Source organism: Sander vitreus, unplaced genomic scaffold (assembly GCF_031162955.1).
Source record: "Sander vitreus isolate 19-12246 unplaced genomic scaffold, sanVit1 ctg335_0, whole genome shotgun sequence".
NCBI lineage: Eukaryota > Metazoa > Chordata > Actinopteri > Perciformes > Percidae > Sander > Sander vitreus.
This window is the reverse complement of record NW_027595477.1, coordinates 34386-61759: the sequence shown is the minus strand read 5'-3', so window position 1 is coordinate 61759 and position 27374 is coordinate 34386. Positions and strand designations below refer to the sequence as shown.

Genomic DNA, 27374 nt, shown 5'->3' with positions numbered 1-27374 from the left:
TCAGTTAGAAATGATAAGGGGGTCAGATTTACCACTCTTCTTGCTAATTTTTGAAACAATGAGTCCTTGATTTCAGACATATTTAGACAAAACCAGGCCTGTAATTTCTTTTTGTAAAATGTAATTTTTGCGGCTGACTCCTTGACCTCCTTAAAAAGAAAACTATGCATGTGGGGTCTTAAATGTGCATTTGATTGCTACATGATATCATGTTAAAAGACTAAGGCTAACAGGTTAAAGAAAGTCTGTATATACCATGTGGAAGACTTTGAATAAAGAAACAGCATTGTTCTTTTATTGCAGTGTAGAGCTAGTAAGCCCTAGTATTACAGTATACGTATGATAAAAAATGTAGAGACTGTTATCCATTCTAACATAACTCTGCACGCTTACCTTTGAATACCTCGGCAAGTAAAACAGACATTACATTCATGCTTTATCATTGTTAGTTTTGGTCGTAACAGTGTATTTCAGTTTAAACCTTTTAAGAGAAAAGGCTTTGCAGATGTGTCTAACCAATGTTTTTGGCAAACTAAACTGCTAATATTACTTAGGCTACTGTCAATTATCATGGACCTAAACTCTATAGTTGCACTCAAGACCGGCTCCCACACAACGTGCCAGTTGTGAATGTGACTTCAGTTTAACATAAACTGTAATACCATAAAAACTTAGCTAAACATATGCTAACTCTTGGCCTCACAAGTAACACTATGCTATTTCTGTAGGTGATGTTAGCCAATTTGACGTTGGAGCAGATAAACACAGTTTAATTAATTCCGCAAACTTTTCTCTTGTGTTTTTGGTTTTGGAAATGCTAAATAACACCTCACCCCTAAACTCTTTAAATGTTCCGTGTTTGTCTTACTACAGCCTCATACACACTGTTTCAACATGTGGAGAAATCAAAAGTTGGACATACCTGCTGTGCCTTGTTACGTTTGCTAAGCTACGATTGGACAATCGCTGCTCGGCAGAGAGGTTCAATGAGCAGCCAATTGCAACCTAAAATAACATATTAGGCTTTATATGCAAAGTGTCAATCTGTTTTATGAAATTGAGGTAAATGCACCATCACACCAAACAAACTGGATAAATTCAAAAATGTGTACTGTAAAGAAAAGTATTTGGTTGTGATTTATTTCTTGTATAAGAACTAGGTCTTAGAAGATCTGGAGAAGGAATGAAAATCTACTCTCTAGACAACATCCTTTACAGCAGTTAATCATTTAATCACTCCCACTTTCTACAGCATGCTCTTCTTCACTGACTATGGGAACGTGGCCAAGGTGGAGCGCTGCAACATGGATGGCACCAACCGGACGTGGCTTGTGGATTATAAAATTGAGCAGCCCACTGCTGTGGCATTGGACCTTGTCAAGAAACTGGTGTACTGGGCAGATGCCTACCTGGATTACATCGATGTGGTGGATTACCACGGCAGGAACCGGCACACCATTATCCATGGGAGCCAAGTGAGTGTCACGTTTCACTGTAAGCGCTGCTTTTTGTCTTGCATAGGCTCCACATCATAAGGAGCCATTGTGGACAAACGTCAGTGGGAATCTGAACCGACAATTGGCTTCTCTTATCAGTACTGTCTTCCTCTTCATTTGAGAGGTTCCAAATTGTTACATGTAGAGGGCTTTCTAATTTTCAGATTTAGGGCACCGTGCTTTATCACTGCAAGACAGGTGGTCTATTAATTGCTTGTTGTTATAATTCACTCTTCATTTTCATAGAAAAGGTCTTTTGAATGGGGGATAGATGGTTCATTAAATTGAAGGAATTGAGCCACATGTGGGTCTGTCTTCCAAATGAGTGTATAAATAGTCTCCTGTGGTACACCCTTGAAACCTTTCATCACAGATTATGACTATTCATTAAAAGACCTTTTCCAGCAACTTGGACTAGATACTCACCCTTTATGAGGAAGGGAAAATGTACATTTCAAACACCTTAATTTGTATGCAGGTGTTCTTTGCATAATATTGCCTCCTTCACAAGAGTGACGGGGTAGACAGAGGACCCTCATGTCATTGCATCTACATTACAAATGCCATGCAGCTCCTCTCTGCATCTTTCCTTAGACAATGTATTTTTTTTTCTGTCATAGCCAATGGTATCAGTGCTCAGAAGTAATAACTTTGCTCACAGTTTTACTCACTAAATTACTTATATGTCATTTTCCAAATATAGCTAATTTCAAGTACTTGTATTTTTTCATATTTTACCAATATTTCCACTTTTGACTATGATCATACTGGACCCTGTACTTGAGAATTACAATCTGTATATTTTACTCAGCAAAAAAAATAAAAAAAAATAATATATATATATATATATATATATATATATATATATATATATATATATATATATATATATATATATATATACATATATGGCCTTGAGGGCTACACATGGCTACTGCATCATTTTCAATTCCAGCAAGAACCAAATATCATGCATTACATATTCTGTAGGTAAAGACGCAAATATAGTATACACACCTTTTTGCTTTGAAAGTTCCCATGTAAAAATAGAGTGCCAAGGCCATATTCCATAGAGACAGACGGTTGAGTGGTTTCTTTTTATTTATTTATTTACTCTGGTGCATGTTTCTTGGTGCCCCTGATGTTAAGTTGTGACCCAGTGAGCTCAGGTTTACTTCCTGTGAACACAGCTCATCCAGCCATGTCATTTTGTGTGGGTTTCAGCTTGCTAAATGTAGCATGGAGGATGTGGTGTCAGAGTCCAGCTTTTGACCCTGTGTGGTCTGCCTAATGTACAGACAGCCCTACCACCTCTTCCACCCCCCTCATGCTTTCTGCATGATTATGAACGTTAATTTATTTTTGTTATTGTTTTCTCCATGTTCCCTTTGTGGTTTCACATACTTTTGCATCAGGGATGATGTAAAAACAAACAAAAAAACACCATGATTGTTCTTGTTTTTCAGGTGTCGTACATTTATGCATTAGCTCTGTTTGAGGACTACCTTTATGCTACCCACTCTGACCCCTCCAAAGGGAGTTCCATTGTGGAGCTGCTACAGATCCACAGGTTCAACATCACAGCAGAGAGCAGGACACTAGCCAGCCTTGGGAATACAAGAGGACTCCGTGTTTACCACAAGCTCACTCAGCCAAAAGGTACAGGACATATTTAAAAAAAAAATTATAGATAGGTAACATGTGCAAGTGTGTGTGTCAAAATCATCCCCATCTTGCGACTCACATGCTGGAGTCTGTGTAAATACAGACGGAGGATGCTTTATTGGCTTATAATGATTTCTCTGTCCTTTCTGATTATGTCCACAGTCAGGAGTCACGCATGTGAAATAGTTTCATATGGAAAGCCGGGTGGATGTTCCCATATCTGCCTTCTGAGTGGCAGCTACAAGTCCAGAACGTGCCGCTGTCGTACTGGCTACAGTTTGGGCTCTGATGGACAGTCCTGTAAAAGTTAGTACATATTCATTGTGTATTTTAGTACATATCCTGCTTCTTGTTCTTAATGAACAAGCATCCTGAGTTGTGCTTGAAATACCGTTTTGCATCAGTGCTCTCTTTAATATTGACGTGCCTGTGAGGGTCATGTGTCATATTAGAGCCAAAGGTGTGCCACACATGCCTCAGCAATACGTACTGACAGTGATAAAGAGGAGCACTGGTGGACACGTACCCATTTGAAAGTGACGTTCCGCTATCGACCTGTCGCGAGCCTGATTGATTATTGCCATAATGAGGATTTAAGTTTGTCTGTTTTGTTGGCTTGTCTGATCAATTGCTGGACATTGTGTAGTTGACAATAAAAGCAGAAGATCAAATTGATGACACAATCTGAGTGCCCACCACTGTTCGATTGGAGTAACGAAGCATTGAGAGGCTTGCCATGACACATTTGATTTATTCCCCCCCTCATAGATGTTCTGATGACACCAGCTATCTCTTTCTCTTGCTCGCGCTTTCCGTCTCCCTAAGCATAATGAGATTCGGTGCTAAATGGTAGTGCTTCTTCATACAGCACTCACCGTGGGGTTTGATATCTGGGTCTCTTGCAATGCTTAATTGTCTCCTGGGTAGTTGGTCTCTTCCTCACAAAATGATAAATTGAAGTGAGGCATGTGTGGTCCTCACCCCCAGCCTCCCAGTCTCTCGGGTAGGGGCTAAGAGCGGAGGAGAGGTCTGATTCTCTCACTGGAAGCCCTCCTTCATTCCTCCTTGTGCCTCTTTGGAGGATCCCAAAGGGCTCGAGAACATACAGTCCCCTGAGCGGCTGGCGGGCTGCCGAGGAGCTGCCTCAGCTTTCTAGGCCTCTCTGTTTGCTTTTCTATACAGACGCCATGTATTTTAGATCAGAAGCAGTGTTCACAGCCAAGGTAAGTATTGCCATTGTCTGTTTGCGCAAGCATTTTCCTTCTCCTACTGTCAAGGCAGCTTTGTAGCAGGAGCGTGATTGAACGGGGAGAGTAAAGTCATTGGCACTGATTACTGGCTCCATTAAGGTGAATGGATGGCCCTGGCTCTGGCTCACATATAAGAACAATGTGGCCAGTAAGAGGGTTTAATGCTGGGATCAGCATTGATAAATTAGACCAATTAATTGACAATAACAGTAAAAAAGACTCCACCTTTTCTTGCCTTGTAGAACCCAAAAACGATCTCTTCCTGTTCTACGGCAAGGGGCGTCCCGGGGTCATCCGAGGCCTGGATATGAATATCAAGTCCAACGATGAGCACATCATGCCAATCGAGGACCTGGTCAACCCTCGAGCCATCGACTACTACGCAGAATCGGGGCACATCTACTTCGCTGACACCACCAGTTTCCTTATTGGCCGACAAAAAATAGATGGAAACAGCAGAGAGACGATACTCAAAGATGGTGGGTCTAAATAGTTTTTCAATACTTAATGCAGCATTTCCCTAGAATAAACTAAACTGACCGTATGCAATATTTTGTAATTATTTTCTGACACTTCTCAACTCTTTATTTATATAAACAAAATTTTAGCAGTAATGAAGCACCGCACATTTCAATGTTAAAGGAACAATAAATTGTATTCTCGTTCAGTGACAGTGATTGCTTTTCTTTAAAGGAACACGCCGACTTATTGGGACTTTAGCTTATTCACAGTAACCCCCAGAGTTAGATAAGTCGATACTAGGGCTGTCAAACGATTAATTTTTTTTAATCACGATTAATCGCTGAAGTTCTATAGTTAATCGCGATTAATCACATATTTTATCACATGATTAAAATTCTATTATTTTCCATTTCAGAACAGTTTTTAAGTACATATTAACAATCAAAAGCAATTTTTACCAGTGTATCTTGATTGGGAATCAAATGAATGCAAAGAAAGACTAAAGACTTTATGAACTTGATTTTATGATTTGTAATTATTTATTTACTGTGTAAACAAAAAAAATGTGTGAATCTGTCATTATTGCACAATTCCTCCAAGTACCTAACAAAAAAACTAAAAATCCCTATCCTTACTAGAGTCAATATAGTGTTTAGTAACTCCTAAATAATGTTGATTACTCACTGTAAAGTCCGTGTTAACACAGCCCATCTCCACTCTTACCCTGCGACAGAGAAACAGGCTGGATAGTCCGGTACACTGTTTCCACAACAACAAAAACACAGCAACTCGCGTTGGGAGTTTCGTTGAAGTTGGATGTAGTCTGTAGTTTGTCTAATGAGCGGACACTTGCAAGCAGGATTGATGGAACAGGTGGCCGGCTAGCGTTAGCTTTCCACCTAGCTAGGTTATACTCCAGCCCCCGTTCGCGTTTCACCGTTGAGGATGTCCCCCCGTAATCGCCCGCTACGGCCGCTGTAGCTGCTCGCTCCGGCCGCCGCAACTGCTGCTGCTGCTCGCTCCGGCCACCGCTGCTGCCCGTTCCGGCCACCGCTGCTGCCCATTCCGGCCACCGCTGCTGCCCACTCTGGCCACCTCTGCTGCCCGCTCCGGCCACCGCTGCTGCCCGCTGGTCAAACTAACCTGTACAGCGGGCCACAGCAACCGTAGGTGCTCAAGCTTGACGTGCTTCGTGATATTTTAATTCGGCTTTACACAATGTGCATATGGCTTTCGACTTGTCTACGAGCCATCTGGGAGTTTTGGAAAATAAAAAGCGCCATTCAGGATTTCATTGCTGCTGTCTTTCTCCATCATGCCTGCAGCCTGCAGCAGCAGGATGTGTTACGAGGAAGTGGCAGCTTGATGATAAGTAACGGTGCGGCAAAGGGTCAAAATAGTAGCCTGTTAGGCACGACGCAAAGCCGAGCGAAGTGTAAAATAAATTAATAAATGCCGGCATGCGATTAATGTGATTAAAAAAATTTTATCACATTGCGTCGGCCCTTAATCGCATCGCAATTAATGCGTTAACGCTGACAGCCTTAGTCGATACATACCCTTCTCATCTCCGTGCGTGTTGTAACTCTGTCTGACGCCCCCAGCGCTAGCTAAGCCTAGCACAGATCCTGGAGGTAACCGGTTCCAACTAGCCTACTGCTCTGAATAAGTGACAAAATAACGCATTGTTCCTTCAACATGTTCCTATTTACATGTTGTGATTTGTATAGTCACAGGGTGTACAGTCCCTCCAGGATTTTGCAATGTCGCAATCGCGCCAATTCACGCAAATTCAACCAATCACCGTGACTTTGGTGCAACGAATTTTGAGCAATCACCGCAACTTTACCGCAAATTTGACCAATAACCAGAGTTTCCCGCGACTTGAACCAATCCAAGCAGTTCCACGTGTCAGTATAATGTGACTCTGAGAGCCACTGACCAAGCGGGAGTGAGAGAGAGCTTGTTTCCGATATGAAGATGAGACTCGAACATCTCCCATTTACCAACAAAACGTACAGCGAAAGACCGTGCAAAACATTTCAGACCGTCCTGCCAACCTGTAAACATTTTAACATCAATGTATGCTGTAACGATTTTTTACTCTAAAGTCAGCGGCTGCTGTTTCAATCCTGTCGGCTGTCTGTAGTGGGCAGGGGCGGAGCTGCTGCTCATACTGACGCTACTGACGCGCGCACACACACAAACGGTGGATGCAGGAAAAACCGGAGATGAGACGACACAATGACCTAAATTGAGGACAGCTACGCTTGTTATTGTAAGTGCAATGATAAGTTAAAGTCCAATAAGTACTTTATCGAACCGAATGTGTGTCCCAGGCCAGGTTAGGCAATTAACAATGTAAAGATCAACAAGCCACTGACACATATGTTCATATTTGATTAATTCAATAAATTATTATTTTTTGTCTTAAATCCACCATCCATTTTCATATTATACCAACATTTGCAGCATCCTGAGCCTTTTTGGTAAGGTTACTAGGAAATCTCAGCCCAGAGTAGTTTTATTCTCTCCGAAACAAGTTGCCTTTTTATTTTTAAAGAACTATACAAAAAAAAATCACAACTTTTTTTGTCTCCCGCAACTTCATTGCAACAAACATACAAATGACATTGCAACTTTTATTGCAATTTTTTACAAAAGCTCCCACAAATTCAGGCATTTTGGGCCGCAACAATTTCAAAAAAAGGCCGCGAAATCCTGGAGGGACTGAAATAACAAGGTCATATGAAACACAGCCGTCTTCGAACCGTATACAAACTGGGAACTATATTCTCAGAAAGGTGAAGCACTGCTACTTCTGCTACTTGGGCGGAGTGATTTGCTAGCAGCACCTGAAGCCCTGTGGTGAGGAGCAGAGAGTTCGCCTGGAGTTTACTCAGAGTTGGAGTAATAGAGTCAACATTTATTATATAATTACTAGATAGTAAAAGCATAGTGACCTTGTTATTTGTACACCCTGTGACTATACAAATCACAACATGTAAACAGGAACATGTTGCCGTTATTTTGTCACTTATTCGGAGCAGTAGGCTAGTTGGAACCAATTACCTTCAAGATCTGTGCTAGGCTTAGCTAGCGCTGCGGGTGTCAGACAGAGTTACAACACGCATGGAGATGAGAAGGGTATGTATGGACTTATCTAACTCTGGGGGATACGGTGAATAAGCTCCAATAAGTCCCAATAAGTCGGCGTGTTCCTTTAAAGAAAAACAATCACTGTCACTGTACGAGAATACAATTTCTTACCAAACAATTGTTCAAGTGAGTAAATTACTGTACTGCATAGAAAGTACTGCATATTTAGAAACAGTTTTTTTATTGAAATTATTTTCTTGATAATTGCATTCATAATAATTTTCTTTAGTGGCACCCTGGGCACAATGATATCAAAATGTTTTCATTTTAGTAAACTTATTTTACACAACATTAAGTACAGATATTGCTGTTTGTAGAATCAACCGAAGACACAGTATTTGCTTAAATGTTTTCTTTGTACAAACCTTAGAAAGTGTATTTGGTGATTCTGTCGTAGAACTCGACAATGTTGAAGGAATCTCGGTGGACTGGATCGGGAAAAACTTGTATTGGACCAACGATGGCTACAGGAAGACAATCAGCGTTGCCAGACTGGAGAGAGCCTCCCAGACCAGGAAGACTCTGTTGGAAGGGAATATGTCACACCCCAGGGCCATTGTGGTCGATCCTCTTAACAGGTCTGGAAATTATTTTGTTTTTAAATGTGGAAATAAATCCTATAGCCAGTAGCTAGTAGCCATTTCAATCAAATAAATGTGAATAACAGGTGAGGTAAATAAGGTAGGTGTAGAGTTAAAAGAATGGGGGGAAAGAATTAATTACGGGTGGCCCGTAGTTTAAAATTTTAAAAAAAAAAACATTGTGTATTGCAGCAGAATTAATCTACATCCTGGATCCAGATAAATCCTGGATTTAGATATATCCTGGTTAAGGTACACATGCTACATTCATTTATTTCACCCGACCATTGTGTCCCAACTAGGGTTGGGTACCGAACCCGGTACTTTTACCGGTACCGACCGAATCACGTCGGTACTACCGAGTATTGGTTCATGTATAATCAAAGTCAAGCACAAGCTTATCTGTCCTCTCTGCATGTTGACAGAGAGCAGAGGTCTGACACACACACACATGCGCACACAGAGGTGCGGACGAAGCAAACTACATCGGCTCTGCAGTTTTGTTGAAGTCACAGCGAGTCACGGCAATGCCAATAAAGTGGTTTCAAGTGTGGTTACAGTTTTTCAAAACTTCACACAGACACCCTTCACTGTGATATGATATTAATGGCGAGGCGAAAGCGGTCGCAATGCTGTTGACATTACACTTCCTGTGAGACAAGCAGGCACAATGGTGTTTTTTTTGCCCTGGGTACTGACTGACAGGCTGAGGTTGTAAGGCAATTTTAGCAACAAGGCAATTCAAAGTGCTTTACATGAAACATTGAAAAGCAATTAAAAACGGTCATGGTGAAAATAAAACAGGCTAAAAAAGAATAATATGCAAATACAAGAATAAAAGTTGAATAATTATTCAATTTAATAGGTTGTAGAGACGGGTTTGGGAGGAGAGAGGGAGTTGCGAGGGGAATTGTTCTTGTTTAATTTCTGTCAGTGTAAAATATTCTAAATAACATAATGTTATAAGTAAATAGATTTGGAATTGTTTTTTCAACTGAAATAATTTTTTTGTAATTAGAGAGGGAAAGTACCGAAAAAAGTACCGTTGGGTACCGGGAACCGAATTCCAGGTACCAGTATCGGTAGTGGTATTGGTTCAGATGGGAATGGTACCTAACGCTAGTCCCAACAGGGCCCTTGTTTGTGTTTTGCCTACATGTATTACTGCTTATATATCAGCAGCTAGTTCTAAGCTAATTTGATTATGCGGTTTGGTTGGGTCTGAAAGTGATTTAGCTGTAATTTGGGTTAAGTTCTTGGTTCTGGTACTGAACTTTGTTGGTGTGGTGCATGTAAAGGTTTGCAAAACTGGACCAGTGCAGGACTACATATACAATAGTATATGTCTTTTTTGTGATTTATTTTCATAAATTGTACAGTAATGGGCTTACCTTGCACGGCAGCTGGATTCTCACGATATTACCAGAGCATTGCAGGATCACATATTACACGGAAATCCATCTCGTCGGGCTTCAAGTAATGCGTTTGTGTCTGAACTACCAGCCTACTGAAGCAATCAGCGTCAGGTGAGGAGCTACGGACAGCTTCGGGCTTGGTTTAGGGTGTGTGTTGTCTGGATCAACGGAAGTACATTTCCAGGATAAATCCTGACATCCGGCTTGTGAGCGAGCCACTCATCTGATGTCAGGTTTTGCACCTCACCTTCCGCTGTCTGTGCGTTTCTGCTCTCAAAATTCACTATCTAACTGGGACGTTTTGGAGACCGATTGGCAGGATTGCTATGGACGAAAGTACACACGGCGATTCACTGGTAAGAGCAAATGACGTTTAACCTTGTATCCAGCTGATTTAAATAGCTCACGTTACTGTACTGTGTGAACAGTTAAAATCTTTTAATATTTGATGTGCAAATGTTCCTTCCCAAGATTATTTAGTGCTGCCCAAGTTGATTGTGATTGGTTTTAAGAAATGCAAACCACCACTTTTTTTTTTTTAATGCCTGCCTTTTCCAAACAGTTTCTAGTGACGTGTTCTCAGATGGTTCTGTGTTGACAAACCATCTGGCACGTCAGGTTAGTAAGGAGGCAAACAGTAGGTCTGATAGAATTGACAACTCAATAAAAATGTAGGTATTCAATTAGTTCATTTTTACTGCCAGATTTCAAGCACAACCGATGCTGTCTATAAACCATTAATCAGGAAAAAATGTTATTTGAAGAGAGAATATGTCTGTGGTGTGACATGGAATGATTCATGGTAACTTAATTTCTGACAGGGGATCTGACGTGGCATACTAAAATCTTTTTTGAGCTCCCTCTTGCCTTATTGTTGTGAATACATAAACTCCAGTATGGTTATAGTAAGCAAAGACCGCTGTGCCTTTGTTTGGATATAAATACCTCTGGCTTCAAGTGTTAATCCTGAAGATCATCTGTTTTAGCAGACATCTGCTTGGACTGATGATCACATCATGCGCGTTTCAAAAGAAAACATTTTAAAGTAAACCAGCATGGTTACACTGAGAGAACATCTGCTGTTTTAATAAGTACAGAGTTGTGGTTTGTTTTGGTGAAAGAAAATGGGGGCTCATGTTGTTGCCCAAACCACAGCTACCAGCTCGTTAGCCACAGCAAACCCAATTTAAAGCTGTTTCTCCATAGTCCTTGTACATCATCTCCTCCCCATTCCTGTACAAATTTGTATATGGAGGACCCTGCCAGCAGAGATAGTATTTAACATAGGGGATGGAGCTGCTCCAAAGCTCAAATTCATTGAGGGTCTTAAGGATCTTACGGATTAACACTTTAAGGTTTAAATCGTATTAACACACACCAAATCCATAGCAGTCAGAGATTAGTTTTCAAGCCTCAAGAGGGTTGTTCCAAACATCTTGCCATACACAACTGTTTCACTGATGTAGGTAAATACACCAAGCCAAAACCCGAAACTTATTCATACTTTCTTTTTGTGTCCCTTCCACTTTTCTCTAACATTTATCAATACCTTACTATACAAGTCCTGAATAACTATAAAAAGTTGCCTGTTTTTCTTTTTGTTAATGTCTGGTTTTCTATCCTAACAATAACACAGATTCAAACATTCAAATACAAGTCACATACATGTCAGTGGTGCAGACTGCATACCGAAGGAAATAAAACACACTGATTTTAAAATGTCAAATCTATACCTATAAAAGAATATGAATTTAAACAAATGGGAACAACTGTGGTGAGAACGCAGCCCTAACTTTGTGAGACTAATGAGGAAATAGTATGCTGGCCTTGTCTCAGAATGTTTGCCCTGACAGATAAAGCAGCAGTGTTGGGGGTGGGGAATATCATGTTACCTTTTTGTATAAGGATAAATAACTTTTACTCCAACCCTCCCGCTGACAGCACAACTGATTAGAAAAGCTAGTTTGGGGCTTGTGAGTGAGCATTCAGCATGAATCCAACAGTCCTTTGATCTCTATCTGCTCTGCTGGAAGGGTTTCTTCAGGTAAAATGGATGCACGTCTCCAACTGATTTCTCAACTGAATTTGCGCTACCTTATTTTCTGCTCAGTTTGCCGCCTCTAGTCTGTGTTGACACGATAAGGACTACTAGTGTCAACTTAACAGTGTCATATGTCTCTATCTGTGCTGCATTAGATATCTCATATAATCTCATACATGTATTCACATAAAAAAAAAAAATATCCACACACAAATAACATTTGCCTTGAGTGGTGCTCAGCTTCGGTCAGTTCTGGATGACTTTATGAGTGTGTGTATGTGTGTTGCCACTTATTGGCATGGACAGCAGTTTAATAAATAGGTTGCAATTTATTGTTCTTGTTTGTCTTTTTTCACTATTCTCATTTTCCAATTTTAGCTGTATTTATAAAACATATTTAATATTAAGTACATGTATGCACCTTCAGAAGATAGGACAGCTTGCATTAAACTAATGATTTTGCCTTTTCTTTTAAGTTATTTATTTTTATTGATTATTTGATAATGATTTGAGCTAGACTGGGTAAACCCAGCCCGATCTGCCGGCGATTTAATTTCGCAATCTTAAATGATTGAGCTTTGTCTGGTGATAGCCAGACTAGGTTTGAGCTAGAAAATGTCAGTGAATTGTGAAAAGAAGTCCAAGGTGATTTCTTCAAATGTCTTGTTTTCGTCTAACCAACACTCCAAAACCCCAAAGATATTCAGATTACTGTCATAGGGGCGTAGGAACACCAGAAGATTTTCACATTTTAAAAGCTACAACCAACAACCAAGCTTTTACCATTTTTGATTTAAAATTAAACAGTTAAACAATTGATCAATGTGCCGATCAACGTATTGATTAATTGACTAATCATTGCAGATCTACATGAAAATATGAAACAAATAATATGTATTTGTCACATTGGTTATTTTTCAATTTAATGGAAGAGCTGTTTTCATTTTTCTTATCATGACAATGCAAGTGCATGGTGTCCATCGGTCCATCTGACTTGGTGTCCATGCATGTCCATGTGCATGTAAGCATGTGTGTGCATCTGCATGTGAGAGTGGACAATTGCTGAATAATCCATGAGGTCATAAAGATGACTTCAAGACAGAGGGAGTCTTGATTCACCTTCATAACCCATTCTGTTTCGTCTTACCTTAGCCAGCCCTCTATCATTGATGAGAAACAGGGGGTAACATGGCTCAGTCAGCAACACTCAAACGGAGCAAATCCCCTGGGCATGGTTACTAGAGAACATATCACATCAAATCCTTCACCAAATCACGTTTCAAATACCACAGGCCCACTGAGAGTTGCAGTCTCGCTATATGCAAGATACACTGCAAACTTTATTTTATTTTTATTTTTTTTGTAGGGAAAATGAGACTTTTAACTTTGCCTTGATGTGCAGTCAAACAGCAATTTAACTTGCTAAGCCTGAATCATTTCTTAAGCTACGACGCACTCTTTTTTTGACTGCCAGGGATGTTTGTTTATTTGGTTTTACATTTGGGAAATCTAGATTCCAGTTTATTTCCAATTGAGTCAGGAACCCTCTTGTCATGATGTTAGTTTTCTGAACTAACGATTGTATGGTTGTATTTCGGCGATGCAGGTTGTATTCCCTGTAATGTTCCCTGTATGAATCAAAGCAGCATGTGCAAGGTGGACTCAGGAGCACAGTCATGCCTTCCCATGTGTGTACAGCACAGAACCCACAAGACACATTTCACTGTGATATGGAATACATCATTTTGAGAGAAGTCTGCAGAAACATGCTCTCACATTTGTATTGATTGACTGATAAGAAATCAAAGAAGGAAGCTGATGAAGGGAGCAACAAGCACAGCCATCCAACATCAGTGTGTCAAGAAGGAAGGGCAGGGATGAATGAGGAGACAGCTGAAACGAACTGCCTTAGATTGAATGTGGAATGTGATCAGTGTTAGTTTGGATCTGGTGATGACTTATAGATCTTGCCTGAACTAAGGCAAGGCTTTATTACTTCAGTTTATTGGTGCAATAATTGTGTTTCTGTATGTATTATGATAGCTGGATGTACTGGACAGATTGGGAAGAGGATGAGGTCAATGACAGCATAGGGCGGATAGAGAAAGCCTGGATGGATGGATCCAACCGCCGCATTTTCGTCACCTCCAACATGCTGTGGCCCAATGGTCTGGCACTGGACCACAGCAGCAGTACCATGTACTGGTGTGACGCCTACTACGATCACATCGAGAAGATTCATCTCAATGGGACTGGAAGAATGGTGAGTTTCAATAGAGATCACGCAGTGTAGTTAAATGATATAGAACCTCATTTGCAGGAATCGTTTTAGCTGTGATTCTGGTAAACTTGAGGGTTAGGCTGCTTGTGAGATTTTAATAGAGAGCCAGAGGGTAAAATTCAAGATACCGACTGATAAAACAACACCAAATAAACATGTTAATTTAAATGTGTTAATATGATTTTTGTCAACACAACTAAGTAGTTTAACACCCACAAATTGTCAATAAACACAGAAAGCAGCCAAATTATTCACCAGCAACGTGTGTTTTTAATTTTTGTATTTCACAAATGCTTTGTTAATCAAGTTTGTTTTGTTTTTTTTGTCTGACTGAGGCCCTTCTACAGCTTTTAATTCAGTTGTTCATTTCATGGGCTACATGTCCAACTTATTGTCATATTGAAAGAAATTGGCTCCAAAAACCCCACAACCCAGAAAAGTGTTCTACTGTCAGATCACCACAGAATCCTGCTAAACATTCATTTCACACTGTTGCCAGGTTACTGTGATATTAAACAGTGGTTGACAGTTTCAGATCAATATTATATAATAATGGCAGGGCCCAAAACAGATTTCTATATTTTAGCAATTATACAATGTTAATCTGCGAAGCAGTGAAATGATTGAAAACTGCATCTCTTCCCACCACAACTGCCAACAAGACAGCCCTTCATTCTCAGTGGCTCCCTTCGGCTATAGTTGTACTCGCATATTAAGCTAATGAATTATTTGCAAATGCTATTTAATCAATGCCAAGATTCTGGCAAACATTATTATAAGCAGACAGCGCTGTGTGAATATATTTGTGCAAAGAAATTGAATCACATTCATCATATACTGTGATCAAATAATGTCTAAGCCCATATTCAAACAGATATAATCCTGTTTAAGATGATTGATATTTTTGTTGCTGATGGCATCTTTACGTTGCCCTCCTGATCTTTTGATTACACTGCATGTTTGCTTCATTTTCCAGGTGGTGTACAATGGAAAAGAGCTGAACCATCCGTTCGGAATATCTCATTATCGTAATTTCATCTTTTGGACTGAGTACATGAATGCCTCGGTCTTCCAGCTGGACTTGACCACCGGCGATGTCACTCTACTGCGGAGTGAGAGACCACCACTATTTGGCCTGCGCGTCTACGATGCACAGAGTCAGCAAGGTTGGCTGCTTTTCATTCATTTAATCCTCATCCAGTGCCACTGAACCATAGCTTCCGTAACAGAGAAAGGTTTTGCACCGAAAATAGAAGCATTCTGTGCTGTGTGTCCAGGCATTTGTATCCCCCGTACACATTTCTTTAATAGAGAGCACTTAATGTGACCTTACACTTGAGATTTCGCATGTATGCCTTTTGGTGTCAAATGTATTGATCAACAGTGACAGAGACTTTAAAATCACTTGGGGCTCTTCTCTGTGAAGTTCAATAAGGTGACCAAGGCTTGAAGGGGTTTGCTCAATTCTGTAACAAATGATGATGGATTCATGCTGTTAGAAAGCTGAAAAGAACAGATGAGGAGAGGATACGGATATGGCTGACGGTGGAGAACTGCATCGGCCCTCACAGCAGGCGTGTCTTTTGGTTACCCATAATAGGCATGTAAAAACAGTATTCAGACCCCCACTCCACAATCAGAAAAGATTGACGCTATTGCTCTTAATGTGGAGATATATATATATATATATTAGTGCTGTCAAACAATTAAAATATTTAATCGCGATTAATCACATTAATGTCGTAGTTAACTCGCAATTAATCGCATATTTTCATCTATTCTAAATGTTCCTAGATTTCTTTTTCTCCAATCATTTTTTCTCATTTTAATGCTCTTATCAACATGGAAAAGTGGATTGGCTTGCTTTGTGCTTTTGTCGCCTGGCTTTGACGAGGGGGCAGAGAATTCGCATCAGCTGTGTGGTTGGCCATCAAGTGGTATTTCAGACTGGACGTGCTGCGATATATATATATATATAAAAAGAACAACATGACTACAGCTAGTAAAAGTATTTTACTCGATCCCCAGGTTCTCAAATGCTCTGTGAACTGGAACTCTTGATATACATAAAATAATAACTAATTCACAATACCATATACGGCACAGACACAATTTCACTGTGTATTTATTATTAATGAAACATTTGTTTTTAATGAGTTATTAGCCTACTCCAATTTAAAGAAAATGTCCCCGATAAAATAGGCCTACTTCACATTAAATGAATAATGTAGGATGGTTGTTTGACATTATCAAATGCTTCTCTCTCTTCTTCAGTCGTCTTTGTTGTGAAGGCATACTTAAGCACACAAAACTAACATTAGGCTATACTTTTTTTTTTTATGCAAATTTAATTACATTAACCAATTGGGAAATTCATTTATCATCTCTTAACAAAGTAAGGCGACTTTCACTTTCACTAACGTCACATCTGATTGTTGACACGTAACATAATGACTGTAAACAACGTATAACCTAGCATGATTCAAGAGCCCAAACATCACATCCCTGAGCCTCTCTCTTCTCTACAGAGCGCACACTCATGTAATGGACGTAACGTAGCTACGTTAGCCTGCTGATGCAACATACGTTATGTCATTAGATTTGGTTGATAATGTAGCATTTTACAATACTATAAGGCAATGCTGCGTGACGTGATGCACACGTTACAAGCTGAAGCTGCACTTTATTCAGAGCTCAAGTGGATATTTTTGGTTACTATTCACAGGGCATTTGTCAAAATCTCCATAACTTTAAAAACTCACGTGAAGGCAGAAGGGCTTGCGCTGCTCCGTGTGTGAGAATATAAACACAGTCACGTGACTAGGGGCAGAGGGCATCGCTGAAGGCAAGATTGAATGATATAGCGATTTTAATTTGATTTAACTTAAGTAATGATGGGCGTATTATCGTATTAATGCAGCCACAAGAGCAAAAAAAGAAGAAAAAAAAAAGAAAGAAAGAAAAGTTTATTTAGGTTGTTTCGCCAAAGGGGCAGCTAATCCAATCAGGGCAAACGGGCAGTTGCCCGGGCAACAATAGACCGTACCTGTGCATGTCCCTGATGCCAAGTATATGATGCAGATGAATGGTTGGCTTCTGCATGCACAGCCTAGTTCACACCATACAGACTCCATTGTTCATGTCACCGAATAGATTAATTGGCTGTCCAGTCCTCTGAGTATTAGTGATTGGCTCTTACAGAACCAAAAGCTTTATCTCATTGGCTCAGGCACTGCCTTTGGGCTCAGTGTTAAATGAAAGTGACAAAGGTGTCTTATGCTTTAACTTTATATGCGACAGTATTTTTTCCCCCGTCTTTGTCCAGAAAGACAAATTATTCCTCCAAGAAAGATAAAAATGTCAAATGTCTCTCACCCACAGTGTTCCCAATAATTCACTTTTCATAGCTCACGTGGCATACACCTTGCATGTCTCTCCAAGACAGTCGATGAGTTTAGTATCATGAGATGATTTATTTTTGCAGGGTTTAAAGTGACCCCTGAACCTCTGCTGTATTCTGTACAAACAGGAAAGTAGACAAAACAACAACAGAAACCCTGTGGCCCTTAAGACAGGCTTTAGAAAATGTAGCTTTAAATGAGCACGACACCTTATTTGGGATCTATTTCTCCAGGTGACAACGCCTGCAGTGTGAATTATGGGGGCTGCGGTACCCTCTGCCTTGCCATCCCAGGAGGCAGAGTGTGTGCCTGCGCTGACAACCAGCTTCTGGAGAAGAACAATGTCACATGTGCAGGTAGGAGGACATAATGAATCAGACAGAGCGAGAGGCCTAAGATCATCCTGTCCCAGTATAGTGTAATCCTGGCTTCATCCTATGGGAAAAGATCAAATAATAACCTTATGTTTTCACATGCAAATCTGCTAATAAACAAATAAATACAGCTGGGAAATTATCCCAGTGGGTTTCCAGGAATGAAAGCCAACTCCCTGTAGTTATACATGGGGTCATGATACATTATTAACATGTTTTATATGCTATTATAGCTATTCAAATAATTAACCCTAAACACATACTTCATAGGAAGTCTCTGGTTAATTTTATCTCACCACTTTTTCTCTCCAAAAGCCTCCAGCAGTGGCTTTGAGCCACAGCGATGTAAAAGTGATGAGTTCCAGTGCCATAACCAGCGCTGCATACGGGCCATGTGGAAGTGTGATGGAGATGATGACTGTCTGGATGGAAGTGATGAGGAGAGCCACAGCTGCTGTGAGGATGCTAAAATGTGTCTGCGCTGCAAGCCAACACACAGAATGCAAACACACAAACACGTGAATGTACAGATGTCGATAGATAGCAAAGCCATGCACCAAGCAAGACAAGCACAAGCTTTTTTTGGTGGCATTTTAGGCCTTTATTAGATAGGACAGCTTAGACATGAAAGTGGAGAGAGATGGGGAATGACATGCAGCGAAGGGCTGCAGGTCCCAATCGAAACTGCGGTCGCTGCGGTGAGGACTGAGCATCTGTATATAGGCGCACGCTCTATCTGGTGAGCTACCGAGGCGCCCAAGCACAAGCTTTTTTGGGGGCTGATTTCTCCTGCTGTCAACTTCTATGTTCTTAAATGTCACTGAAGTAAGAGTCAAAAGTGTTCCTCCTCCACACTGCTGTCTACCCTTTTGCTCTGGTTCTGCTCTTTAACAAATCAGTCGGATAAACACCATGTTAAAGGCTTGGATGCTGATTCATTTTCTTTTTCTTTTTCTGGAAGCAAAGAACCATAATCTCATCCTCTGCCAGAGTTATCAGACTTGAAAAAATCAATTACCTGCTCTCCTGGCATATCATGTATGTTTAACATCTACTAACTTGGTTTGTTTAAGGTGGTATGGAGTTCTCCCTGAGAATTAATCAGGCCAAAATTTGACTTGAAACTAGAAGAATGTGGATGTCAGTCGTTTAAAGTCATGTTTTGAGTAAGTAATTGCAAATGCTTCATGTCAATTTGGTCAGTCTCTCGTAGTCATAAGACAGAGACATTAGCCTTCTCACAACCTCTTGGGACACAATCGAAATGTAGTTCAGATGGTGGAAATGTTGCCTGTGACAAGATACAAGATGATTGCTGAAGTAATTTGCCCAAAACATTGGTCTCTGGGTAGCACGCTCTTGCAGCATCTGGCATTTCCAAACACCAGGTTGTCTCAAAATCAAAGGTAATTTATCACAAACATACAGTACTGTCACAATATCTACACGGAAATTTGCTCACATTAATTTAATATGATTTATAGGTGGTGAGGATTAATGACATTGACCATTAAAGTGAATGGTCAATGTTTCCTGTAATTCAAGTAAAATGACATGACTGAAAAGAAAATAAGGAGCTTGGTTGCTCGTTCCAGAGAAGTCATTATGTGAAAGTGGCTTAATATAAAATAAAAATCAAGGCACTAAAGCCACATAACAGATATACTTAAGACCACTGTAAACAATGTTAGGGAGACTCCATTACTCTCAATTAAAGGACAAACCACCAAGGAGAAACATTAGTGAGATTCTCCTCTAAAACATGATTCTTATTTATGTTGGTCTATCAGAGCAAGATTAGTTGAATCAGTGATCAGCTCCACAAAACTCTCTGTGCGACTTTCGCGTGCAGAAACTCAAGAAGATAATTAGCTCTTCTGAAGTGTCCGTCATGTTATTTTAATCCTCCTTGGTTACTAGCAACTGCATCGCTGATACAAGGCTTCGCGATCACGCAAGCCTTGTATCATGTGGATGCACAAACAGTTTTGTTGTCATTACTTAGAATTCCTCATGGGGGAGAAAGAAACTACGCACTATAGCTTTAAGGCTCTTTTTTAGTTTATTAGCTTTTTCTATTACATGTCATGTCAGAGCTGCAAGGTCACTGACTGACTTATTTTGCTGGCTGAATTCTTTGCAGACAATCACACCTGTCCTGTTGATCAGTTCCAATGCAGCAACAATCGCTGCATTCCCAAAAGATGGCTTTGCGATGGAACGAATGACTGTGGTAACAACGAGGACGAGGCCAACACTACATGCTCAGGTATGTACTGTTCTACTGGTTGTCTTAGATTCAGTGTAGCTTCGGCTGCAGTTTGATCACAATTATATCTCATTTCAGCATTTTGGCACAATCTGTCATATTTCTTTTAATCTGTTACACTTCAATTGTTCTATTAAGGAACGCTGAAGTGTAATTTTCTGAAATGGTGATATCGGAACAACATTTTGTGCTTCTAGGATCGACTGTTGCTCACTTGGTTGATGCACTTTTGTAATTGATATAGTAATACATTTCAATCAAGCTTATGTAGACTGTACGATTTAAAGATCTAACAGCTCTCTCATCTAAACAGTAAGGCATAAAACATTTTTCGCTACCATCTTTTGATAAAATTCAGATGTGTCTTTATTCATCAAAGTCTTGAACAGAGGTGTCCGATGTTGTCAAGGCAGTTATTACCATTATGCCTTGCGGCTCTCGAGTAACTTCAGTGCAGTGCAATCAATCTCATTGTATGAGAGCACTCTCCAGTATCAAAGAGTTGTCGCACCTACAAGAAGAAACTGTATGTCAGGGACACTTAGAGTATATCACATTGCCTCCCATGTCTGCAATGGTGCCTCTCAGGAGCTTTTTATCCTTAGAGGATCAATCAGTAAGCATTAGCCAGATGATGATCAATGTTCAGTCATCGTCAGAATAACATGCATATCCCACATCAGCAAGACACCCCATGTCTGCTGTTTGTGCATGCTCACTATGGCTGTGCAGCGTGTAACTGACAGCCTGTCAAGAAGCAGCACATTTCCCATGGTTTCCAGACCTTCCCTGCCCTACTGTGTGATTGAGTGATAACATGTTTGCACTGGGCGGACATTGACATCCTGGTGATGCAGTGATCATTAGAGTTGTTGTGCACATCCTACATTGACTTATGCAATTGTGATTGAATTTCGTGGCTTCTTTCTTCTCTCTCAGCCCAGCCCTGTCAGGCCGAGCAGTTCTCCTGCCAGAACGGACGATGTATACCTCAAGCCTGGAGCTGCGACCGGGAGGATGACTGTGGAGATACAACTGATGAAATATCATGCAGTGAGTCACACATGGCTTTTTACCACACAGCAAGTGTCACTCTGACTGCTCTTGCTCTTTGTGTTGCTCTGTTTTGGTCAAGATGTAAAATAGGCCAGCTCAGTGAATGATTTGAATGCTAATGGGGGCTTTTAGGGCATTCACTAGTTGTTTACTCCTCACAGTTAACAACTGTCCTAATCGGGATGTATTTAAAGTAGGGCTGTCAATCGATTAAAAAAATTCCATCCATCCATCCATCTTCATCCGCTTATCCGGGGTCGGGTCGCGGGGAGTAGCAGCTCCAGCAGGGGACCCCAAACTTCCCTTTCCCGGGCCACATTAACCAGCTCCGACTGGGGGATCCGAGGCGTTCCCAGGCCAGGTTAGAGATATAATCCCTCCACCTAGTCCTGGGTCTCCCCCGAGGCCTCCTCCCAGCTGGACGTGCCTGGAACACCTCCCTAGGGAGGCGCCCAGGGGGCATCCTTACCAGATGCCCGAACCACCTCAACTGGCTCCTTTCGGCGCAAAGGAGCAGCGGCTCTACTCCGAGCTCCTCACGGATAACTGAGCTTCTCACCCTATCTCTAAGGGAGACGCCAGCTACCCTCCTGAGAAACCCATTTCGGCCGCTTGTACCCTGGATCTTGTTCTTTCGGTCATGACCCAGCCTTCATGACCATAGGTGAGGGTAGGAACAAAAACTGACCGGTAGATTGAGAGCTTTGCCTTCTGGCTCCAGCTCTCTTTTCGTCTAACGGTGCGATAAATTGAATGTAATACCGCACCTGCTGTGCCGATTCTCCGACCAATCTCCCGCTCCATTGTCCCCTCACTCGCGAACAAGACCCCAAGGTACTTGAACTCCTTCACTTGGGGGTAAGGACTCATTCCCTACCTGGAGAAGGCACTCCATCGGTTTCCTGCTGAGAACCATGGCCTCCGATTTAGAGGTGCTGATCCTCATCCCAGCCGCTTCACACTCGGCTGCGAACCGATCCAGTGAGTGCTGAAGGTCACAGGCCGATGATGCCATCAGGACCACATCATCTGCAAAAAAGCAGCGATGAGATCCCCAGCCCACCGAACTGCAACCCCTCTCCACCCCGACTACGCCTCGATATCCTGTCCATAAATACTACAAACAGGATTGGTGACAAAGCGCAGCCCTGGCGGAGGCCAACTCTCACCTGAAACGAGTCCGACTTACTGCCGAGAACCCGGACACAGCTCTCGCTTTGGTCGTACAGAGATTGGATGGCCCTGAGAAGGGACCCCCTCACCCCTGTACTCCCGCAGCACCTCCCACAGTATCTCCCGGGGCACCCGGTCATACGCCTTCTCCAGATCCACAAAACACATGTAGACTGGTTGGGCATACTCCCAGGCTCCCTCCAGGATCCTTGCGAGAGTAAAGATCTGGTCCGTTGTTCCCACGACCAGGGCGGAATCCGCATTGTTCCTCTTCAACCTGAGATTCGACTATCGACCGAACCCTCCTTTCCAGCACCTTGGAGTAGACTTTACCGGGAGGCTGAGAAGTGTGATACCCCTGTAATTGGCACACACCCTCTGGTCCCCCCTTTTTTAAAGGGGAACCACCACCCCGGTCTGCCACTCCTTAGGCACCGTCCCAGACTTCCACGCAATGTTGAAGAGGCGTGTCAACCAAGACAACCCCTCCACACCCAGAGCTTTAAGCATTTCTGGACGGATCTCATCAATTCCTGGGGCTTTGCCACTGTGGAGTTGTTTAACTACCTCAGCAACCTCCACCAGGGAAATTGATGCCAATCCCCCCTCATCCTCCAGCTCTGCCTCTACCATAGACGGGCGTATTAGTCGGTTAGGAGTTCCTCAAAGTGCTCCTTCCACCGCCCTATTACCTCCTCAGTTGAGGTCAACAGCGTCCCATCCTTACTGTACACAGCTTGGATGGTTCCCCGCTTCCCCCCCTCCTGAGGTGGCGAACGGTTTTCCAGAAGCACCTTGGTGCCGACCGAAAGTCCTTCTCCATGTCTTCTCGAACTTCTCCCACACACGCTGCTTTGCCTCTTTCACGGCAGAGGCTGCAGCCCTTCGGGCCCTTCGGTACCTTGCAACTGCCTCCGGAGTCGTCTGGGATAACATATCCCGGAAAGACTCCTTCTTCAGTCGGACGGCTTCCCTGACCACCGGTGTCCACCACGGTGTTCGTGGGTTACCGCCCCTTGAGGCACCTAAGACCCTAAGACCACAGCTCCTCACCGCAGCTTCAGCAATGGAAACTTTGAACATTGTCCACTCGGGTTCAATGCCCCCAGCCTCCACAGGGATGCACGAAAAGCTCCGCCCGGAGGTGTGAGTTGAAAGTCTGTCGGACAGGGGGCCTCCTCCAGACGTTCCCAATTTACCCGCACTACCCGTTTGGGCTTACCAGGTCTGTCCAGAGTCTTCCCCCCACCCCCTGACCCAACTCACCACCAGATGGTGATCGGTTGACAGCTCCGCCCCTCTCTTCACCCGAGTGTCCAAAACATATGGCCTCAGATCAGATGAAAACGATTATAAAATCGATCATTGACCTTTGGCCTAGGGTGCTCTGGTACCAAGTACACTTATGAGCATCCCTATGTTCGAACATGGTGTTCAGTTATAGACAATCCATGACTAGCACAGAAGTCCAACAACAAACAACCACTCTGGTTTAGATCAGGGAGGCCGTTCCTCCCAATCACGCCTCTCCATGTGTCTCCATCATTACCCACGTGCGCGTTGAAGTCCCCCAGCAGAACTATGGAGTCCCCAACTGGAGCCCCCATGCAGGACTCCACTCAAGGTCTCCAAGAAGGCCGAATACTCTGAACTCTTGTTTGGTGCATATGCACAAACAACAGTCAGAGTTTTTCCCCCCCACAACCCGCAGGCGTAGGGGAGGCGACCCTCTCGTCCACCGGGTTAAAGCTCCAACGTAGCGGCGCTCAGCCGGGGGCTTGTGAGTATCCCCCACACCCGCCCGGCGCCTCACACCCTGGGCAACTCCGGAGAAGAAAAGAGTCCAACCCCTATCCAGGAGTATGGTTCCAGAACCAAGACTGTGCGTAGAGGTAAGCCCCACCAGATCTAACCGGTAGCGCTCCACCTCCCGCACAAGTTCCGGCTCCTTCCCCCCACAGAGAGGTGACATTCCACGTCCCCAGAGCCAGCCTCTGCTGCCCGGGTCTGGTCCGTCGAGGCCCCTGACCTTCACTGCCACCCATGTGGCAGCGCACCCGACCCCAGCGGTTCCTCCCACAGGTGGTGGGCCCATGGGATGGAGGGATGTCCGCCACGTAGCTTTTTTCGGGCTGTGCCCGACCGGGCTCCGTGGCAAACCCGGCCACCAGACGCTCGCTGACGAGCCCTCCATCTGGGCCTGGCTCCAGACGGGGGCCCCGGGCTTCCTCCGGGCAGGGTCACTTCATCCCTTCCTCGATTTTTCATAGGATTTTTTGAACCATTCTTTGTCTGGCCCCTCACCTGAGACCACTTTGCCTTGGGAGACCCTACCAGGAGCACACAGCTCCAGACAACACAGCCCTCAGGTTCATAGGGACACACAAAACCTCTCCACCACGATAAGGTGATGGTTCCCGGAGATTAAAAAATTGAATCTAATTAATTACATACTCTGTGATTAATTAATCGAAATTAATCGCATACATAATTAACGGTGCCTGAACCGATGCTTTTTAATAAAGTAAAAAAAAGAAAAGAAAAAAAAGGGTACTAAACAACAGTAGGTGACATTAAAGAACGGCTTGTTTATTGTTAAGGCCATATGGTCAAAATTAAACGATTTAATAATAATGTATAACAATAACAATAACTTATTTCACTAGTAAATTGAACGACAAAAACAACCACCAGATGGTAAAGGACATTTACAATAACTTCAAATGCACCACGAGGCTGTAATTTACCAGTTTCAATGAACGCACCGTCTGTGTTGTTTCTCCGACAGCAGCTGCAGATTGTTACATACCGGTGTTGAATCCTCTACAGTAAAACACAGTCAAACTTTACACCGTTTAGCGTTAGCTGTCAGCATTGTAACCGTGTATAATCCAGCTACTAGCTAGCGGTAGGCTAACGTTAGCTGCTGTCGAGTATAGTGTTAACTAGCGTCACGTGCAGCGGTGTTTGTGTTGCCTGTATCGTCTTCAGAGCATCAGAGAGAAGTGCAGACATATCAGTGGCACCAGATTTCGGTAGCCAGGGTTGGCAGGAAGAAGATTTTTACAAGTAAATGTTCCAATTAATAATCCAGGCAGAACATTTTTTTAACGCATTATTTTTCCTCAGATTAATTAATCAAAATTAACGCTATTGACAGCCCTAATTTAAAGCTACAATGAATAAGATGTTTTATAATATTCCTCTGAGAGGTGAAAGGGCGTCAATTTACATTGGAGGCTCAATAATTACATTATTGGGCAGTGTAGTTTAAAAGCTCACTTCCCATTCGACACTTGGAACTCTCAAAATGTGACTATAATTTACGTAGTCGACTTTGCCAGAAACTTGACAACATTCACTGTTTCACCTCTAATGGATAGACAGAAAATATGTGCTGAATAGCACTCACTTTGGGTAATTTGTGCAGCAGTATATAATACATTTTTTTTTTACACATGATGTCCTTAAAAGCACACCACCGAAAAAACACAATTGCAGACTAAGCTGATAGTAATAAATGGACCTGTTAACTTATGATATGTATTCTCATTTTAAATAAATGTCTGCCGGTCGGTCCAGTACTTTGGTCCATACAAAATATCTCAAAAAATTTGTGGATGGATTGGCATTAAATTCGGTACCGTGTTAACATAAGATAAGAAAAACTTTGTTTGTCACAAGTGACAGAAATTTGTATTTGACAGGGCAGGCTCAAATGACATTAAATACACATAAGAACATGAAGTTACACATCGAAACAGTGTAGTAACATTGACTGTGCAAACAATGCAAAAATAGTGCAAGAAGAAGCCTAAATGGAGCTGTTTGATTTTGTCTATGTATGGCTGTTCAGTGGTCATGGCAGTGGGGGATGAAGGATTTTTTTATATATGTTTTTCCTTCCTTGATGGTGCCCACTTGCCAAAAAAAGTATGCTACTCACAGCTGCCTATAATTTCTTTGTGACTTCTTAAATATTTTGTTTTAGGAGTTGAATTATTGATGCTGTGTGTGGACCAGGAACCCGACATGCCCCCACTGATGGCGTCAGCTTAGAGTGCTAGAGCTGAGTAAACTGCATACTTTGTGCAGTAGTTCAGTTTTCAAGTCGTGTCTCGTGGTATTACACAAACTGCCAGTTTCAGTTAGTAAAAGTGGCAGTCTGGATTAATCTAAAACATAAATGAGAAAAATACATGGCACGGCATGATGGCCTGAGCTTTTTTGGAGTTCTTTGTGGATGTATTTAACCTTTTTTATTCAACGGGCAAAAAGAGTGCTTTAGGCAGTAAAATATGTCTTCAGCAGTGAAGTTCAACTGGATGAATTAGCAGCATACATTTAAAAGATGGGGGTAAGGGTTTTAAGATTCCCCTTTCATGACTATTTGTATTAAATCAGCCTTTTACAGTGATAGATGTTTGCCAAATGCTGCACTTTGCTGTATCGCCTCAGCCTCCCTTTGTGTGTCCTAAGCTGGTTCAATACGCAGTCACAAACAGCAAGGTTGTAAGCAGTAATTAAAGTTCATGCTCGGCTTCATTCAATCAAAATCAAGCTGTGCAGCAAAACATATTCTCTCCCTTACTGTTGTCTGAGCTTCCTCAGGCATTACTTCTGTGAAGCCACTCTACTGTGAAGCTCTGGCAGCTCACTTAGCTTCAGTGGAACTACTGTGGGTTTTTGAACACCTGAAGCTCAGTGGTGGCCGCCTTAGAGATTGATGCTAATTTGGATTTTGTTTGTCA

General features: G+C 42.2%; 1 protein-coding gene across 1 annotated transcript in view; it reads left to right on the top strand.

Moving 5' to 3' along the window:
- The window catches only part of LOC144513752 (low-density lipoprotein receptor-related protein 1B-like), a gene marked incomplete at both ends in the record, with an annotated part of 113161 nt that overhangs the window by 53462 nt on the left and 32325 nt on the right, over nucleotides 1-27374 (top strand). The window contains 11 exons of the mRNA XM_078244928.1: nucleotides 1253-1475; nucleotides 2963-3155; nucleotides 3324-3467; nucleotides 4654-4890; nucleotides 8430-8610; nucleotides 14113-14332; nucleotides 15327-15516; nucleotides 17985-18107; nucleotides 18441-18581; nucleotides 20269-20394; nucleotides 21334-21447. Coding sequence (XP_078101054.1) covers nucleotides 1253-1475; nucleotides 2963-3155; nucleotides 3324-3467; nucleotides 4654-4890; nucleotides 8430-8610; nucleotides 14113-14332; nucleotides 15327-15516; nucleotides 17985-18107; nucleotides 18441-18581; nucleotides 20269-20394; nucleotides 21334-21447 — 1892 coding nt within the window. The remainder of the gene's footprint in view (nucleotides 1-1252; nucleotides 1476-2962; nucleotides 3156-3323; nucleotides 3468-4653; nucleotides 4891-8429; nucleotides 8611-14112; nucleotides 14333-15326; nucleotides 15517-17984; nucleotides 18108-18440; nucleotides 18582-20268; nucleotides 20395-21333; nucleotides 21448-27374) is intronic.